Below are 20,415 nucleotides of genomic sequence, written 5' to 3'. Positions count from 1 at the left end.
GCGCAAGACAGTCGAAAAATGAGAGGAAAAGCCCGTAAGAGAAAGTAGTGAACGATTGAAGAGAAAACAGACAAAAAGTTGAAAATTGAAAATGAGAGAATGAAAGGAAGAGATCGACTGAGAACGAGTATAGAAGAGAATGAGAGAGAGAGTGCAAGAATCTTGGGAAGGGAAAGTAGAAGAGAGTGGAAAAGATATAGCAGAAGAGAGTAAAACTAAGTAAGAGAGCAAAAAACTGGAGTGGGGGAGAGTCAATGAATAAGAGAGAGAGATCAAGAGCAGTTAAGTAATGAGAGAAAGACAGTAAAGAAGAAAAATAAATGATATGAGGAAAGAGGTGATAGACAGAGAGAGAAAAACAGAAAAAGAGAGAGAAAGGAAGAAAGAAAGAATGGGAGATAAAAAGAATGGGAAAGAAAGAGAGTGGGAGAAAAGCGAGAGTGGGAGAGAAATCGAGAGTGGGAGAGAGATCGAGAGTGGGAGAGAGATCGAGAGTGGGAGAGAGATCGAGAGTGGGAGAGAGATCGAGAGTGGGAGAGAGATCGAGAGTGGGAGAGAGATCGAGAGTGGGAGAGAGAGCGAGAGTGGGAGAGAGAGAGTGGGAGAGAGAGTGGGAGAGGGAGAGAGAGATCGAGGAAGAGAAAGAGAGAAAGGGAGAGAGATGTAGAGAGAGAAAGAGAGAGAGAAGGAGAGAGAGTGGAAGAGAGAGAGAGAGAGAGAGAGAGAGAGAGAGAGAGAGAGAGAGAGAGAGAGGAATAAAGAGCCACTTTTTTCAGTTTTACATAACACCGGTAAACACAGGTCATGCCTTAGAGCTGATAAAAAAGTATGATTATAGGGGAACTGCTCCATTATTCATCTCATAAAACATGAAAACAGGAAAAAACAATCTGCTAATCCATGGAATGGATTCTCTTCATTTCACTTTAGATTCCTCATAAAGTATAACTCTCAAAAACTCACTTAAAAGCACAAAATTTGATATTATAGTCGGGCATCTGCACTCGAAAACTCATTTAATTCAATCATTTACCTCAGAAAACAAAATCCGCGCATTGTTCTACGCAGCTACAACGGGTTCAGCAGCCAACCAAAGTATTTTTCATCACTAGCGGACCACTTTTTATTTTAATCACTACACTAAGAATACTTCAATCTTTGAAATGTTCAAACTTCTTAAAACAAGCTTGAATTAGCAGAAATATATGATATGAATTTCTACAATTCCTAAATTCCAGCAGTATTTTCATCTGTTTTCACTGCGTCGAAGAAAATCAAAAGTTGCCAAATCAGTTTCTGTTAATACGAAAAAATCATACTGAAAATCTTGAATTATTCCGACATAATTGACATAAATCTACAGCACTGTAGTGGTTACCTAGGTTACCGCTTTAGCACGTGAACAACTGCATCACAAAATTCACGTTAAATTTAGCTTATTTTACTAAATATACAATGCTAAACGATTCCATAAGAGCACGTAAACATATTTAGTTTATTTGTTCTATGATTTCGTGAAAATTTGGTGTTTAATCCGCGCATTCTTCGTGAATATCGGCTTAATAAGATGAATAGTGGAGCAGTTCCCCTAGCTATTTAACCATTTCTGTGAATTCGGGTACTCTTGGCGAAGATAATTTTTTCAGAGACTAAAATGAATCTTCTCTTGAGGCGTCATCCATTTATTATGTAAGGACTTTTTTCGAAATTTTCGACCCCCCCTCCCCTTATAATAAGGCTTTGTAAGATTTTGCATGATTTTTGTTCTTGTCTATATGCCATTTATTGCACTCTCGGTGAATTTACGATGGATAATTGATTTTGATACTGTTGTTGCATAATTTTTTTGATTTACTTTCAATAGTTTCGGTTCTATTCATCTTGTTTAGATCAGAGACTGTTTTTCATCTCTTAGGAATCTGTAAATTCGAAGTCTTCATTGCGTACTTTTAAATTTCGTATAACTGTTCAATTTTTAGTTTTTGTCTACATCCAACTGCTGTCTTATGAGTTAAATTCAATTTACAAGATTGTTTATAAGAAATTGTTTTTAAATTGATTGTTTTTTCAAGGATGATCAAAATCGTATCATAGAATTCACATGAGAATATCCTATTGGATTCAGATCACGTATACAACGCGATGATTTGTATCGCCTTTCGTAGAGAGAACTGATGTGACAAATGGATTGTCGAAAAAATACACCGTGAACTTTATAGCCTGTTAACTGTATGCGAGTTTATCGCTGCTTGTTTATTCGCGGTTGTGATCGTCGGCTCCAATCGGTAATTCATTGTCGACATCTGATTCTAGAAAGCGTTGTCACGAACATATCTTGAGTGAGAGCGTTGCGATAACCTTAAAATCATATCATAAACAGAGCACTCAAAGAGGAAACTGCAAGCGGTAGAGTCACTAAATGACGACAGAGTTTGGAGATTTGGCAAAATTGCCAGTAAGATTTAGAAATAAAAACATAAACTTACAAACCTTTGAAATGGTTTTTGAATCAGGTAAAAAATCTCACTCAGATTTTTACAGATGAATCCTGGGCAAACAGCGAATTTACCTCAGTTTTACAATTAAACACTTCACTTTGTTTAATTTAATTTTCTATGTTATTGATTCTCACATGACGATGAACGCATTTATCATAAATAATTTTTTTTTCCAAAACATAAACATGGTTTTGAATTAATCTTAGTAGAACAATTTGATAAAATTTTAGGGAGGAGGGGGGTGAGATGTGATGAAATCTTACGATACCTTATTGCAAGAAGAGGAGGGGCTGAAAATTCCAAAAAACAACGGAAAAAACCATCTAGGTCACTCCAGAATATCTTCTTATTGTGTAATGATTTTTCGAAGACGTTTTTCAATTACACTCTTTTAGAGAATGAACAGATATTTCTCATATAAATAAAAAATAAAAATCATCAAAAGAAACGTATTGAGTCGTTTCGCTGCATATGCCCATTGGTGACTGTTTTTAGGAGCTGGTAAGATAATTTTCAGTAGGTGGTAAGCTTACAGGAAAAAAAACGTTTTTAAAGATGGTTTCGGTTTTAATCAATATGCCACGGAGTACGATCTCATAGGTTGTAACCATCAATTTGGCAATCGACAGAACTTTCCACGTCCCAAAAAGACTATAAATCAATCTCCAACGATTTCACACCGCCAGTACAAGCGTTGGCGATCGTGGACGTTTTTGGAAGCCATAAAAAATGTGAAAGTGCTATTAAACAATGTTTTTTTCGGCTAATACCATCAAACTGCCGTCGTCGTCGTCGTCTTTATTTGCTTACCGGCAAAGCCTCTAACCAGTATGCGAACCGTGATTACTTACTGTAGTAAGGAGTATTGGAAGACTATTTCGAAAATAATACAAAAAATATCGCACAGTTCAACATCACTCGGGAAGCGACGTAATCGCACAATTCGGACACCGACAGTCAGTTGACCAGTGTTGCCTATCGATTCAGTTCACGTACGATTCGTGGTAGATAAAGTGGTTGTAGAGACAAAATGAGTTCCTCTCCTCCTTCTTCGCTTAAGGGATATGAGGTTTTGGCATGTGAAACAAAAAATAAACAGTGCCGTACCGGCAGTTTCAGTAAGTTTGTATTCTAAACGACGAACCGTCGTGGCTTAGGTGACCTATCGAAAGAAACGCGATTGTTGGGGTGGTTCTTAACCAGCTGAAATAAATTTGTCCTAGCAAATAACACCCCGATAATTGATTGCACGTAAAGTTTCCAAACCGAAGCTCGCGGATCGGTTGAATCACGCCCTACAAAAATGTAATATCAAGCATTGCCATTCCGATGACGGTGACAACAACGACGACGACAACTACGGACGAGTGTTTCGTAATAACAACCGAGATATAAAAATAAATCGAATGAATATTAAATTGTAAATTATGGAAAACGTGGCGTGGACGTGGGGAATTTTCGGGCCGGGACTGCAGACGGGGAAGGGTGCTTCACGACTAACGGTATTCGCTTCTGGATGAAGCACGCGCGCACTCGGGGCTTCGATTGTTAGCGGTGGCAATCGGGGCCGGGGGCCGACATTCAAAGGAGGTCTGGTAATAAAAATTTTCTCGCGGCGTTTGTTTTGCGGTAGAGATTATTTATGTAATCTGTTTGACACGTTTTGCGCCAATACGAGGAAGGTGTGATTCATCCATTAGTTTGCGGTACTTAACGGGGGAAGACTTTGTTTTGTTTTCATGCCCTGCCATCAAGGACACACATTCCATAATTCTGCAGGGTCATGGAAATGGAGACGCTGAATATGGGGTCAACAGCAGTGCCGATCGTGCGCCTCCTCCAGGGGTCACAGATTAGCACATTTCTGGCAGAGAGTTCATAAATTGTCGGCTCAACTGTTCCCAATCCGGGACCCTCTCTTGCTCCAATGCTGGCTTATCGGAAGAGTTATTGCTTGTGAAATATTGCTCATTGCAATCACGATTCCCCCGATTGTATCGTTTTGGTAAGAATCTTCTTCTCTCGGTTCCTGCCTTGGCAGGAAGATGTCCCTTTGACCTAGAGAAGACCGCAAACGATGATGCAAGCACTGTCTGATTGTTGTCGCATTTGAAAAATGAGGTTCCAACGGCGCGCGTCGTCTCCGGCACCTTCGAAGTACACACAAATAAGCGATTATAACGGTTAGAATATTGCCGCTTATTTGGAATTTATTTGTTTGGTCTGAGCTGAGCCATTGCTCATGTTGGCAGTTTCGGTACCGCGAAGTACGTATAGTAAATCAAGCGCACTGCTGCCACGAAAGGCGCACACGGTTAAGTGGTGCTGATGGGCTGAATTACAAATAAGGTGACAAATGGTTCCACACGGTCAGACCTCGAGTGAAGCCTAATGGGAGATGGAGGCCGGTGCTTCCGCTCGATGACCCAAATCGTTACGATTGCAACTTGGATTGGAATTCTGGACGCGCAGAATGTTGAAACTGCTCGAATGGTTCTATGATAGATGCATGTTTTTTCTTTTACTTGAATTGTTTGAAGTGCACATACAGTTGAAGCAGAATTTGTGTCATTGTTAAACCATATTGAATTAAATTATGCAAATGAAGCTCACTTACGCTGGATAGAGCTGAATGCTTTATCGTTTCATCGTACCTGAAAGTAAAGAAAAATGTGATATTAAAATGTTGTTTTATTCAACCACTGTAATATTTCTAAGCACGCCACTCTATGATTTACTGTTGCGAAACTTGACTAGCAGTTCATGTTCGAACATAGAATCACTCTGCGAATCATTTTTAAATAAGACAACCCATCCATCCTTGGTGACACTTTGCAACAAACTAACCAGAATCATAGCGATTTGTGATTCGCGATCCGTGTGATTTAAAATTCAAATCTATTATGCTAATGACTGGCAAACACATCGCTGCTACTATAATTGATTCTACTGACCCGCTGGGAATTCTCTAATCCTCTTTCATCGCACCGAGTTTAAACGAGTCGTGAAATCTGCGCCGCTAATTCTCAGGAGATTTTTGCACGCGAATCGCATTTGGTTTCTGCTTGCCGTCACGTCGCCGCAATCAACTTTTAAAGACGTTTCAATTAGGAAGAGTTCGATTGCGCCACGATGATCGATCAGGTGGCAAACTGGCAGCGAACGATGAATGGGGTTTGAATATTGTACGTGGTGCCTGATTGTATTTTCGCCATTAATGCAAGTTTTTATATAACCAACGAGAATTCAAGAAGAGTTTACCATGCGGTTATTGGCTGGTAGAACTGTTGCTTATAGTGAAAATGGAAAGAAACGCTTAGAATTCGAACATAAACAATTCAAGGTGAGAAAAATTTTAACTTAAAAAAAAAAGATATCTATACATATAGAAATAAAGTTCTGCCTGAAGTTCTACCATATGAATAAAACAAATAGTTATACCAATTTTTTGGATAAATATTCTAAAATAAAATCAGATGATGCACAGCAGAAAAAATCGTCTCCAGATTCCATTTTTAAATCGAATCAAAAATGGCCGAGTGCTACTCAATATCGGTATTTCTGAAACCAGAATAATGCCCAGAGGCCAGAAACTGACTCCATTTGGCATCTCAAAAGCCAAGATGATGACTTCCGGTATCAAGAAGCAGCCGAACCTGACAGACCAACGTAGGTTTTTTTTTGAAATCATAATGATGCGCCGCAGCCAATAGTCGACCTAAGACGCCATTTTGAATTCTGGAATGGCGACTATTGGTTTTTTGGAAACAGTTTAAAACGACCGATTAAAAGTATTTCCGAAACCAAAGCACAAAAGCAAAAAAAAAAAACGACAACAGACACCAGTGTAAATTCTACGGTGACCTTCTGGTATCTAGAAAACAGCCTAAAATGACCAAATACAACCTTATATGGGTTTTTAGGAATCAGATTGATGCTCAGAGGCCATAAATTAATTCCAGATGACGACTTCCTGTTTCTATTTCCAGAATCGGGGTGATGTCCAGAAGCCAAAGGAAGAGGATGTTCTCAATCCGATAAAATCAATCTTTCGAGTTACCACGTATCCACCACCCGATTCGTCATGCATTTTCAGACTATGAACAAATCGCAAGGTCAATCTTTGGATGCATGTGCAATCAATTAAGAATGATTTTAATTAATTAAAAAGAGACAGAAAAAATAAACGGGACAAAGTTTACCGAATTGAATATATTTTTTTTTTGTTTTTCTTTTCCATATTATTTTACGTTCACTCTATTTTGAAAACTGAATACGGAGCAAAAACAAAACTAATGTAAAAAAATTTTGGCAAATTTGTTAAAATATCTTCGAAAAATTGTAACTGAAATGCCTTGATCTCTATTAAACTAAACGAGTTGCAAAGACCAAAAAAGATCAAAATAATGGTCGCAGTGGTCCAAATTTTACAAAAAAGTGTTGCGGAGAATTGATCTCATAACTCAAAAAAATACTATTTTTTTCAGTACTGAATAAAAAAATTAAACTAGATTTGCCAAAAATGCCATTCTCCATTTTTTTAAACATTAGCAATAAAAATCTATGTCATTTAGAATTTTACAAAACATGTCGTAAGAAAGAGCAAAACTAGTTTTGAATTTTTTAAAAGAAAAAAAAAATTTAGAATGTTGTCAAAACAATATAAAAATAATGTTAAAATGTTGTGAAAATGTTATCAAAATGATTTCAGAGAGATGCCAAAATTATACCAATATAATGTTAGAACTATGTCAAAATGACACCAAAATTACATCAATGATGTCTAAAGGATGTTAGAATGTTGTCAAATGAATAACGTTCACTTCATTAACGCAATAAATTCGAAATAATGTTATAATGAATAATGTCAAAGTAATATCAAAGCAATACATAAAAGTTGTCAAAATTGTGTAAAATTGATGTCAAAATAATGCCCAAAGCATATGTCAGACTATAGTTCAATAAAGTTATTTTGACTTCAAAATGATGCCAATATGATGTCTTATTGATATCAAAATGTTGTCAAAACGATATCAAAATAGTGTCCCATTTTATTTTTATCTAAAAAATAGTGTCCCATTGATATCATTATAATCCCAAAATGATGTCACAGTAATGTCCAAATGATATCATATTTTGATATCATGTTATCATCATGTCATCTTGATGTTAAAATAATACCAAGATGATGTTGAAAAGATGTCAAATGATATCCAAATTATAATAAAAAGGATGTCGACATAATGTAAGTATGATATCAAAAAATGTCAGAATAATTCATAGAGAAATATGGCTTTATCAGTCTTAACGGTGGATGATAACGCTATTATGTTTTATGTTTTTCGTTTAGCGTACAGAGCTTTACAATCAGTGCGTGCGCTGAACGAAAAACGGTACAACTCTATATCCCCCGAGGAAGATCAAGTCCATAGACCGAAACGTCGGACGTGAAACATAGTAGTGTTTTGATCCACTGTGAAGGCTGAAAAAAACCGTACGCACCTATGAATTTCACGTTACGATGATTGTAAAATGATGTCGAAATAATGTAAAAATAATATCAAAGTGACTTCAAACTGATGTCAAAAAATTTCCAAATAACGTCTAAATAATGTCAAAGCAAAGTTGAAATAATTCAAATATAAGAAGTGTTGTGTACAAAGCCACGACCGTAAGGTTGACGTAGGTTTACATAAAGCTGTTTACTATATTACTTGCATTGTTGCATTCAAGAGGAATCGCAGGTGATAAGAAGCAAACTTCTCTTTTGACGTAGGACCATGACTTACTAGCGTAGCATGTGACAACGTAGAATGCATATTACGTAACCACCACTAATCGAATTTCAAACACCAATATCTAGAACGAAAGGTGAAAGTTGTCCCAAACTTGTGCTATAATAGTTTAAACATCTTTTCAATAGTTAATTGATGAAAAGTTGAGTTGAGAATCAATCATTTCTGGTTTAGTTCAACTAATCAGCAGCTCGCTTCTATAGTCGAGAACGGAATGGTATAGTGTACCACTTTGAATGCATACATTGTTACTGCCACTAAACAGATCTTAAACACAAACGTTTTAATCAACAGGTGAAGTTTACCCCAAACTTTTAGTGTAATAATTAGCGTATCTTTTCAGCTGTCATTCAGTGCAAAAATAAAATAAAATCAATTGGAAAAGCAACGGCTAACAAATCACATGCTAGTTTTTCATTCGCGATTGTTAGTGGCTCCGGCTTTTTTTCAAGTTCTCTCATTTCCCCAGTTTCGCAAGACCAGAGCTGGTAGCGACTGAGTAACTCGAAAACAGAAACTTTAGAGACCAAATGCTTGACCAGAAGTAGACCAGAAAGAGACCATGAACCAAATTTATGAAGAAGAAATTCAAACTTGCAAGACGCAACGAGATATTATTTCGTATGTAATACGAATACAGCACGATTATTCGGAGGATCGATTATTCGGGGCTCGATTATACGGAGAAAATGGTTCGAATATCCGGATACCCATTTTTTTTTTGTTCAATTTCGGATATGGTTTACATTTGTGACGCTTGTTTGTCTGTCGGTTATATCTAGAAATGTCAAATTTGAGGCAGTATTTTGCGCTATATGCTGCGTAGTTGACTCAATGCATGAAGAGAGATGACACGATTGATTTATTTCATTATGATAAAATGTTTTATTATTGACAAACATCGTCATACAATCCTTAGATAATTGTTATATTTAAAGTCGGTATATTATTCTATTCTATTTAACAACAAGCTGACTGTTCTCGATCAGGAAAAAATATAAAAACCTAAATACAAAATCGGTTCGATTATCCGTAGAATTCGGTTATTCGGAGTGAAATATTTTTCAAAGTTTCGGATGATCGAGTCCGACCTGTACTCGAAACAAGAGTGGCTGTGCAAATTTTTGAAGTTCCCGAAACTGAACGAATTTTTTTTTTAAACTCTTCATGAAAAACTGTTAGTTTTGAAATTTAATTTTTGTATTTTTAAATAATTTTTTTATATTTCTAAGATGATTCTCATTTCAAAAATGATGGAAAGATATTCAAAATTGAGGTAATTGAAAGAAGAGAACGAAATTGCCGGAAATTAGGAAAAATGTATTTAAAGCCAGATTTTCTTATGTTCGCGGTCTAAAACTTTGAAGCTAGGCATGACCTAGATTAGAGTTTATAACAGCTAAAAACTTAGTTAAAAATAATAAATTGTTGCTGTTTACTAAAATCATGTGTACACAATTTCGATAAATATCGAGAAATTCGAGATTTCGCGAAATATCGTACACCATCAGAGACATGAATCATATCTAGTGTTGGCAAACAGTGAAACTGGACCGATGAAGATTTCAGGCAGTGTGCATGAAAGGAAGATCCTTTTTTGTGTTGGATAGAAACAGATAGCAGGGGTGCCGTACTTAGCCACGTAACAGTGCATTACGAACAACAAAATTCTGTTCGTGCTGACGTTGACTGGTGGCAGACATGAGAATGTAGTTGAATTTTTGTAAGATTTGGTAGATGGTGGGATGGACGCACACTCCTATATCAGCAGTGGCGTAGAGTAGCGGTTCCCAACCTGGGGTACGCGTACCCCTGGGGGTACTCGAAAGCCTTCAGGGGTTACGCGAAAGATAAATCAGTAATGGCGGACAAAGCATTTTTCTTTATAATACTTAATTTGTTGTTCAATCTTGCTTTCTCAAATATGAATGTAGCTATCAAACAAACCAAAGTTCCATTTGAAACCTGAACTAGACTACCACAACATGATCTACCACTACTCTCTCCCACTCTGCGAGAACATTCCAAGCCAGGGGGTACAATCGATATGAAAAATATCGCCAAGGGGTACGCGGACAAAAAAAGGTTGAGAACCGCTGGCGTAGAGGATTGCGGCAGGACCTACAGGGGGTTGTGCAAGTATCAGCTGGCTTTTCTAATTTGATTTCGCCTTAAACAAACCATTTGCTTGTCGGTCATATATCTTAGCAGCAGCGCCATAGTAGCAAAGGTTTCGATTTACGGGTTGAGGGCTCCGGCCTTCTTCCTCGCGATGGAGCTTCACCCTATTTTGGCAGCAACACAAGCAAGCATTCTTTGATGGATCTAGATAGCAATTAAAATCTGCCACAACTGTAAGAGCAGCAAAAAGATTGCGATCAGTAAATCCGATTTTGAACAGCGCATTAACCTTCACAAGGCAACCAAACAAGTAATTGAACATTAATCATTTTCTAAAATATTACGCTTCATTTAAAATTTAGAACTCCCTAACAAAGGTGCTTAATTCGACTTTACAGCAATAACATGAACTCGATTCTCCAATCAGCATGGGCAGAATTTTATCATCCCTCAGACGCACAGTGGCAATATGACGCAACAGCAAGCAAAATACGATACGGATTAAATTGTTGCGTGTGGGTTATAGATATTGTTGCGGGTGCACCATGTCTTTTCCGCTGATTACAAAAATGAAATGCGATTTATTGAATCTTTCGTCTGGTAAAAATGAGTGAATGAGAAATTTGAAAAAAAAAAAAGGCGGATCCTATTTCAAAGCACTTTGCGGCTATAAAATAGTGCTTCTGGGCAAACTAATAACATTCTTTAGGTAGATGGTGAGACGAACAGGCCGTACCATATTAGCAGTAGCGCAGCGAGTTGTGGTAGCAGCAGCAACATTGGCTTGCGCATGTATTAGCTGGCTTTCCAAATTTGCTTTCGGCTTAAACAAATCACTTGCTGATCGGTCACATATCTCTCGATATTTTTCAATCTGTTTTGTCATTGTGATCAGCATAAACGGCAAACTGCCCTTCTTAGGACAACTAAAGAAGTAATCGAAGATAAACTTTTTTTTAAAAGGTTTCAAGTGGTTACTGACAAATATTTCATACTTCAGCAAGGCACAAAATGTGCGAATTGTCTCTTACTATAAGGAGTGCAGTATTACGTTGAAGTGTTGTATTATTCTCGTACAATAGATTCCCATCGTTTATTTAATGAAAAGTTTCTTAATTAAGGCAAGCAATAATAGACTTTGTCACTCAATAATGAAACACACTCTACAATAAATTTGTTAATAATAAGCGTAGTACAACATCAGTTATGCGGTCGTGTCTTTGATGCAAACTCCTACTTATTTTCAAAAAACAATATCGCACGCTTAGCCTTGGGGCTAATAGCGGTCTCGATCAACTAGATTATAGTTGAGAGAATTCGTTATAGATATTGTTTTTGGCACATTTTGCATGTGTAGGATAAGTACAACGGTACACCGTGCCCCAGTGCTGAGTCGAGAAAATTTCCAGCTCGAAAAGTTCCTTGACTCGATCGGGAATCGAACCCGACATCACAACCGTGTGGGAGAGCTAGCCGACCGACATCGCTAACCACAGAGCCACGGGGACCACGACTTACTTATTTTCAAGTTTTGTCATTTACCCAGTTTTGCAAGACGCAGAGAGATGAATATTGTTCGGGAAGAAGATAATGAAATTCTTCTCGCATCGCATGGAAGCAGATAACTGGAATGCAGCACTCTGAGCCACGCAAATGTTTATTACGCTATTGTGTGTTGCGTATTGATAATTGATATCATATTTGTTTGTGTCGAAGGTAGACTCTTATATAGACCAAAGAGTGTATTTCCGCGAAATTAGGCATAATATTCTGTTGATAGTGCTAGAAAAAGCATTAATGAATCGCATGCATGAAGCTCAACTCTGATTGGGCGAATCTGCATGACCTAGTTAATACAATAGCAACGTTTTTCTGCATTTGAGCGAATACACAGTTAATTTTTTAAATGATCGAGCAATTGAAAACTAAGGCCGATACAAATTTCATTTTCATTAAATGTCACCCCCTTCCCCACCCATGCTAAAATTGGAAGGGGAAGAAAAAAAAGTTCAAGCCGTTTTGTTAATATTATTGACTTTTCGACAGCGTAAATGCTTAATTTAGCAACAAACAAGTCCAGTGACAGTGAAAGTGTCATCAAAAGGCAAGCCAAATGATTAATAATGATAACAATGTGATATTTTTCAATACACTTTTGCATACAAGTTACAAACGTCGTAACTTGCACACAATTTTTTATGAAAGCTATTCCTTTTTTTCTTCTCAGTGTTATATATCTTTTGCTCTCCCCTCAGCTAACTTTGATAACCGTGGACATAGACACTATTCAAAATTTGAATCAGCCTGATTAAGTAATACATAATTGGAATTGGACATAATTTCGTCCCCTATATAGATAGATATAGAGATTATATAGATTTATATTAATATCTACATATTCACTTCTATACTGTCGTGAGATAACAAAGGGACGTAAACGCCATTTTCTCGAATATGTGGTTTTTATGCCAATTTGTTCGTTATTCGAAGACTCATCTTTTGGTATCTTTCTTTTAATTGTCCCCTATTCGTACATTGCATAAAATCAAGAAAACAAAATGACGTATACACCACTTGAATACAAAAGTGACAAGTAACCCGTTCGTTTTTGGGCCGCATTGGAAAAAAATAATCAAAAGGATGTACGTCAAAATGTCATATCACGGCAGTATACTGCCGGTACCCGCATAACTGTCCCATAATGAAAAACAACATGTTGAGAAAACGGCGATTTAATATTATCCGTGAATTTTCGAATTTCCAGCAATTGAATCCAGAACCAATGACCATGACAGTTTCATGGCAGCACAAGTTTATCGTTGAGAATAAAAAACCATGGATGGAATTGGTTTTACGTTATATAACTTGAAAAGAAGACAAAGTGGGACAAAATATGTGGGTACATTTCAAAAGTACTCGCATATTTTGTCCCATCACATATAAATTCAACCAGCAACCGGCAGTATCATCGGCAACGTAGATTGTACTACAAAAAACAACATTAATCTAGTTAATTAAATGACATACTTCTATATGCCTAAAATAATCCGATATACACTAATCTGGAGCAAAATTACATGTTTGCAGTTTTTACCACTATGCAGTGGGACTGTAATGCGGGTACTTTCAATATGGGACAAAAACAACTTGGTATTTTTTCCATGTTTTTCCATACAAAAGTATGAATTTTAATTTTTTTCCAGAAAACATGATAACAATTAAGTCGATTCCCGATGATAACTCAAAAGTGACCAAAATCAGTATGGGACAGTTATGCGGGTACCGGCAGTATAGACCTTCCTTAAAACGTAGTCCTACGTCAAAAATACCAGAACGAGAAACAAAAACACATAAGTAAAAATATCTTTACACGTCGGAATTCTGTCCAAACCACATCGAAATAATGTTAAAAACTGTCATAACAATGTCAAAATTATGTAAAAATCAGATGAATAAATTGCTTCAGAAATGTTGTCAAAGTACAATCAAAATGATATTGTGAATTTTGATGCATGCAGAAATGCGTCAAACGGCCGCAGACTAAGTGCTCGCCGGGTACGTCGCTTCTGAAAAAGTTATTTTAACTAGGGGCTTAAAATTCACAGAAATGGATAATAAGCTAAAATCTTTCAATTTTTCCAGTTTGAGCTCTAGGGAAAACCTGTTTCACCATTGTTACAGATCTTCACACCCCGGTAAACTTAATTTATTAAAGTTACATCATATATTTAGAGTGCATTGAGTTGGTCCTGCACTGCGGAGTTTACCAAGAAAATATAATTTAAAGGTCCAGGCTAGGTGCTAATTTTTATGGCAAATCATAACCATTGTAGTTTATCATAAATTATGTGACTGACATTTTTCTTGTTTTATCAAATCAAGAAAACTTAACAGGATGATCTTGGAAGCCAGTGAACAACAGTTTTTATTATAATTATTCATATATTATGAATTTTACAATTTAAAACTACGAGACAATTTCTTTGCTTCAATGGTCACTTATAGAACTTCAACTCACAACTGTTCGAGGCATTTGCTGCGTACCGCTCAAGGGTTCGCAACCGGTCTCCGCTGGGGTTGTGATGGTTATGGTACAAATTGAGGTCACCTTTCGACAACTCCGTTCGGTGCGGACTGCTGACAGCCAGCCCAGGGGTCAACGCAGAGTGTAGCGGAATACTTTAACTTGGGTGCCCCTGCCCCGGTGGTGCTGCCGTTTCTTCAGTTGACCATGAACAGTTAAAAAAAAAAAAAAAAAAAAAAAACAACGGCAGCCACAATAAAACCAATAATAGTAATAATAATAGTACGAAGCTCGCGTCCGAAACTGCCAAAACATGCTGACGAACGGAACGGTCAGCCGTTCGGCTGAGAAGCGTTTGTAGAAATAATTATACGGACATGGGACTTCATGATCATGTACATTTAAATTCGAGAGTGTTCGAGTGTTGAGTTGAAGGAGTGTGCAATGGCCGTCGATGGTTGGGTGGCTTTTTTTGCACCTTGCTCTCTGCGTGTGCGTCGCGGGTTGACGATTGATGTGTTTAAACTACTAATTAGAGTGCCATTTTTTTTGTGTTGGTTGGTGATGTGAAGGTGATTTTTTTTCGCCGCTGTTGTCAGTAGGACATTATTGGCTAAAACGCTTTCATTTGTTAGCATGTGAACCTCCGTTTGGAAGGTGGCTTTTGCAAGTGATGATTGCATTGCGTTTTGTGCGTGACAATTTACGCATCCCATAAAGAGTGAAAAACGGGAGGACGTTTAAATTTCGACTAGCCTTCACCTGCAATCACGATTTCTCAACAGCCCACTGGCACAATTGCAGTCTAGGTTAACTTTTTTTTTCATTCATCAGATAACACTCTTTATGACATTTTAATTACCGAAATATGCATTGATATAATCTTTAATGCCACTTGACCAAACTTGAGGGATCACGATTGTACAAACCCTCAAGAGCGCGCTTTAACCGCAAAGCTATTTAATATGCAAATCGTTTATGCACTCAAAGCCAACCGCTTGAAGCTTTTGCTGCAGTTACCAGTATGGAAAAACTCTCTTACTGCAAACGAGGAATCAATTGACGGACTGCAGACGCTTGCAGCATTAAGACGTCCCAATAATCGGTGAATTTCGTCGCAATATGCCGCATGTGACGACCGCTGATGACCCTTGGTACAAGAGTTGACCCAACACCGTTGTGGCGTATTGATACGAGGCTCGTGTCGATTGGTGATGCGAAGAACACGGTTTCTTTTAGCAAAGTCATCTGCCGCTGGGATTCAAGTCTGATGCAGACTGGCGGCTAGTTGACGGTGGAGTTTTTTTCTCGGTGAAGGGATAAAATGCTATCGCAAATTGTTCGCTGGACTGGTGGTATGAAGACAACACCGCGGGAGAATTTGTTTACAAACACGAATGATGGGTCTTCTTTTGGTGGCCGGCAGCTCGGAGCACCGTAAGGGTAGTTTGTAGTGCTGGGCAGAGAAAACAAGGTGTGGGAATTGGGCAAATATTATGTGATTGTGATGCAAGTGCTGGTGTTGCTTTTTCGATGCTTATTTTGAGTAATTGATGTAATGCAACGGTTGTGAGTGGTTGTTGTTGATGGTGTGATAATTGAAACTCTGGTTAAAAGGAAATAGTAGACTTTGTAATGTACAAAAGGACAAACTTTCCATGGAAAGTATCGAAATGTAAATTGGCTGTTTCAATCAAAATAAAAGTATTGTATTCTAATCTAGAATTTTGAAATCGATTCGAACGAACGGAGTATACCTAAGCTACATTATGTGCCATCTTTCCTTCAAAAGCACACCTCTGCTAACTGCAGTATAACAGTTTCACAATCAGTTAAATATCGATCTTCTCCAGCGACAAGATTTCAACGTGATCTTTCGTGTTTCATCTCAGCGGAAGCTCGAGATTCGACTAGATTTCCGATTGCCGTTACGAATCGTGCCGTGCCGCCTGCTGTCGGAGGAGCGTTACAAATTGAAGATACACTTGAGTGATGCTATTGACATTTACCGTACGGTAGACCGTGTCGTGCAGCAGCTTCGAGCACAACACAGAACAACATTGTTGTGCCTACCGGGCACAAAATGTGGTGTCCCTGAAAGCACGGACTGACTACAGGGGAGAAGCGGTTGTGGCGGCAGCGCAGCACCAGTTTCACTTTCATACGAACGCAACCTCTTCGTTCGACTTCGCTCCCTGCACCGCGCGTTCGTGCCCCGTTATCCAGCTACTCGGGCGATTTCGCTTTCAATTATGCGGTAATTGCGCGGTTTTTCTTCTTTTGCCATGTCGTTAGCTTCGCTTCTTTATGAGGATGATATTTAAATCATCGCGCGATCGTCGCAGTGGCGCTGATGTTCATAGGAAAGAAATAGCCACAGACCAGCTACCGAGATAAAGTAGCAAATCGTCCTGCGGTAACAGTACTAACACTGCACCGTGGGTGCCGGTGTCGGAATAGACAGAAGTAATCACTTTTCGCTAAGCGAAAATACAGTTACCTAAAGCTAACATCGCAGCAAAGAGAAGAACATCGCTAATTTTGAGGTTAACTCAACTCTATTCCAATCTTACCCAATAACTGACATCCGTAAACCTGTTCTCCCACAATTATTCTGACTTTAGCAAGCGCAAACACACTTACCGCCCGTCACACTCGACTTCAACCGTTTGCCCCACTGACATTTAGCAGCTCCAGCAGACGGGCGCTGATGACTGTGACTTATGAGCATTCTCCGTAGCAGTCACCTTCTCCACCGGTCTCTTGTTCGGGGCTGGCCCGACATCGGATCAGAGTTAGAATATCGTTCCGAACCGAACGGGGATGACATTTGGCGAACGCGTTCGCTCTTCTCGACCCGTCGCCTCCACTCACCGGCTTTTCCTAGAATTTTGCCGCCGGTTGCTGGAGCAGAGCACGAAACAGAACGAAACCCGCCGACGTTCGTCGCTGCATTAAGGTGGAGTCTTTTGTTTTCGGAACCTCCAATAGTGTTCGGCATTCGATTTGCATAATCTCGCGAAGGTTATCGGCGAGGACGATTGCCGTGGACTGCGGGAGTCACGCGGCTTGCTTTGGTGGCATTTAGACAATCTGATGGATGGTGCGCGACCTCACTAACGAGCGTTCGAATGGCTGGTTACGAAAGCCACCTCCCCATCAATTGATGACGGATTGAAGGGGTTTTGGGTGCTCTGTCGCACAGCGCTGGCTCGTGCAATGACAAATGCAAAACGATCCACCCCTCGATGGGAAGAAAGTCGATTACGTACTCGCGGTGATGGCGATGGTGGTTGCGATGCGAACGACGCTGGAATACCGGAATTCCGGAAAGAAAGTCCGGTGGAAGCTCATAAATCATTGTCGGTGCCACCGACGCCGAGGCGGCTTTCCGCGTCCGGGCTGCCGTCCGACGGTCGATTATCGTTGACTGAATAGCGTCACCACAACGGTAAAGACAATAATAAATGCTACCGGTGATCTATTGTTAGCGTAAATATTGAATAGTTATAGTGGAGGACGGGACCAATGAATTGATTGTTATAGGTTCATTGAAATCTCAAATAAATGCAAAACAATAATTTTTACAACAATATATTGTCCTTTTGAGAGGAAACCCAGGTTTATAAGTAGTGATCGAACTTCTTACTTCGCGTAAAACTACAGCCAAATTGATAGCTATTATGTTACCATATATCCTTATTTTACTTCTCAATAGTAACTTAAGTTTTTGTTAGGCATGACCTAATTGTCCAGGACTCGTCGATATTTTGACAAAACTAGAACCCGTCATCTCCGATTTCTTTAGCATGGTATTTTAGCTAATTAAATCACTGGAAAAGTACGTTCTCTCAAGATTTATATCGTATCACCTTCTACTATTGTGTTACATTCCTAGACGTCTTCTTGCATGCATTAGAGATTTCATCATCGTGCTTACAATAATATCCTAAGTGGCTCCAACTGTTGTAATAATTACACTGGTCGACAAAAGCGAAAAAATGTTTTGCCCTTGATCACAAACTGGTAAAACATGAAGTATCATACCGTTTAAACCGTTTCTGTGAATTTTGGTGCCCCATGCCAGCTCGGAAGGCCATCAAAAGGCCGCAGAATAATTGCTCGTTAGGTTCGTCGCTTTCAAGTTTGCTTACGGGGAAACTTCATTCAAAACTCTGAAGACTTTTACGCACCAAAATTCACGCAAAGCTACGAAATTATTTTATCGCTTTTTTCGACCAGTTAACAACACAGGTTTGCCCTAGAGCTCAAACTGAAAAGAAGCTTTTGAACCGTTTCTGCGAATTTTGCTGCGTTAAATCTTCATAGATTTAAATTAAGTAAACGAACGTAAAAGCGATGAACTCGTAAGCAATTAGGCCTTTTGATGCACTTCCAAACTGGCTAGAGACACCAAAATTCACAAAAAAATGGGTGAAAAGTTATGATCTTTCATATTTTTCCAGTTTGAACTCTAGGGCTGAACCTCTGTTGATCAGAGTAATTAATGTTAAAAAGAATACATGAACAGTGTCAAACACAATGATAGGGACAATCACATTAATAGTGACAGTGACAGCAATAGTGACAATTTAAATAACCACGGAAATTTTTTATGTTTATTTTTATGTTTTTTTATTGTTGAGTCAATTTAATTTGAAAACACGATAAAAATTATAATATTTTTTTATTTTTTTGTATTTAGAAGTACACATATTTAAATCCTCAGTATTTTTTCATGAAACTAGGAATGACTATCTCCAACTTGATCCAAAAAGATCGAAAACCGATCATCTGGTCAGAAATTATGCATATTTAAGAATAAAATAAATCCCATAAAGTCGTTTTTCGTGGTTATCGAAAAAATAAGCTAGTATATGCTATAACTTTGAAAGGAAACTGGAATTGATGTATTATTTAAGGGATTTATATTTCGGCTTGCAGTCTAATGAATTGCGTTGATTTCTATCTGCTCATCACCAACGTTTCGGTCCTTCTATGGGACCATCATCAGGGCCTAAAATATATTTCACATTTTACGTACAAATTGATTTACATTAGGACAATATTACACTATATGACATTGAAAAACTACTCACTCGAGAACAGTAACCAACAAGTTAAAAAGTTTTTGCTAAACATAAAAAGGTCGGGTCGTAAAGGGTTTAATGCCGTACATCCGAAGCGCAGATTCAAGTTTTGGTACATTTGGTGAAAAAACCTATCGAGCGATACACTTCGCCTCCATCACACAAAAATTTTCCCACTCGAACTGTCGGACTCTAGCCCAAACACCAATACTACAGGGGAGGAAGAAATATTCTGTGCGGACAAGTCTATGAGCTTTGGTTAGTGTTGGAATCAAATGCTTCGTTGGTGTCGCTTTGGTGCTGACGGGCTGCTGTTGGTCGCTCCGCTCTCAGATTCGCTACACTTGTAAGCAGATAGCTATATGTAGCGCTGATGCCATCAGTGTCCGTACGTCGATTGACCGTATCAGGAGTGGTGTATATGTGGCACATCTCCAATACCGGCAGCGCCTGTGTTTTGAAACTGGTATCGACTATCGATGGATTGTTTATATCAAAACGGTGTTGTTGATCTATAGCGTGCTCCAACAGAGCAGATTTCTCTCTGAGCTGCTGTATCAGTGGATCAGAGTATTCGTGACCAGTCGATAGGTGCCGATCGAGAGTGTTCACTAACGACTGGTGGCCGTACATCCTCGTTCGCAGCTGATTTTTGGTCATACCGATGTAGCATTTCTCGCAGTCAATACATGCAATTCGGTATACGGCATTACTTTTCTGCATGTGGGGAACGGGATCTTTAGCAGTCTTACACAAACTCTTGACTGTGTGATCGCTGCTGCAAGCGATTCCCACCGAAGGCATGTTGATTTTTAGTGTGCGTTTTATCATAGGTGTGAGACCTGGTACATGTACCAACGATCGATAACAGTCTGGTTTGCCCTCCA

At 38.6% G+C, this 20,415-nt stretch overlaps 2 protein-coding genes across 6 annotated transcripts in view; both read right to left on the bottom strand.

The window, feature by feature from the left end:
- LOC129722872 (uncharacterized) overlaps positions 1–20,415 on the bottom strand; it is a 477,511-nt gene that overhangs the window by 201,813 nt on the left and 255,283 nt on the right. The window lies entirely within an intron of this gene.
- On the bottom strand, positions 19,338–20,398 carry LOC129722874 (uncharacterized). The gene is made up of 2 exons (XM_055676683.1): positions 19,538–20,398; positions 19,338–19,455 (listed from the first exon to the last, which is right to left on the bottom strand). The coding sequence occupies exon 1, from the start codon at positions 20,357–20,359 to the stop codon at positions 19,775–19,777; it is 585 nt and encodes a 194-aa protein (XP_055532658.1). The 5' UTR covers positions 20,360–20,398; the 3' UTR covers positions 19,338–19,455; positions 19,538–19,774.

The sequence above is a fragment of the Wyeomyia smithii genome, chromosome 2 (genome assembly GCF_029784165.1).
Source record: "Wyeomyia smithii strain HCP4-BCI-WySm-NY-G18 chromosome 2, ASM2978416v1, whole genome shotgun sequence".
Lineage (NCBI taxonomy): Eukaryota > Metazoa > Arthropoda > Insecta > Diptera > Culicidae > Wyeomyia > Wyeomyia smithii.
Note: the sequence above shows the minus strand (reverse complement) of the source record. Positions and strands in the feature narration are given on the sequence as shown.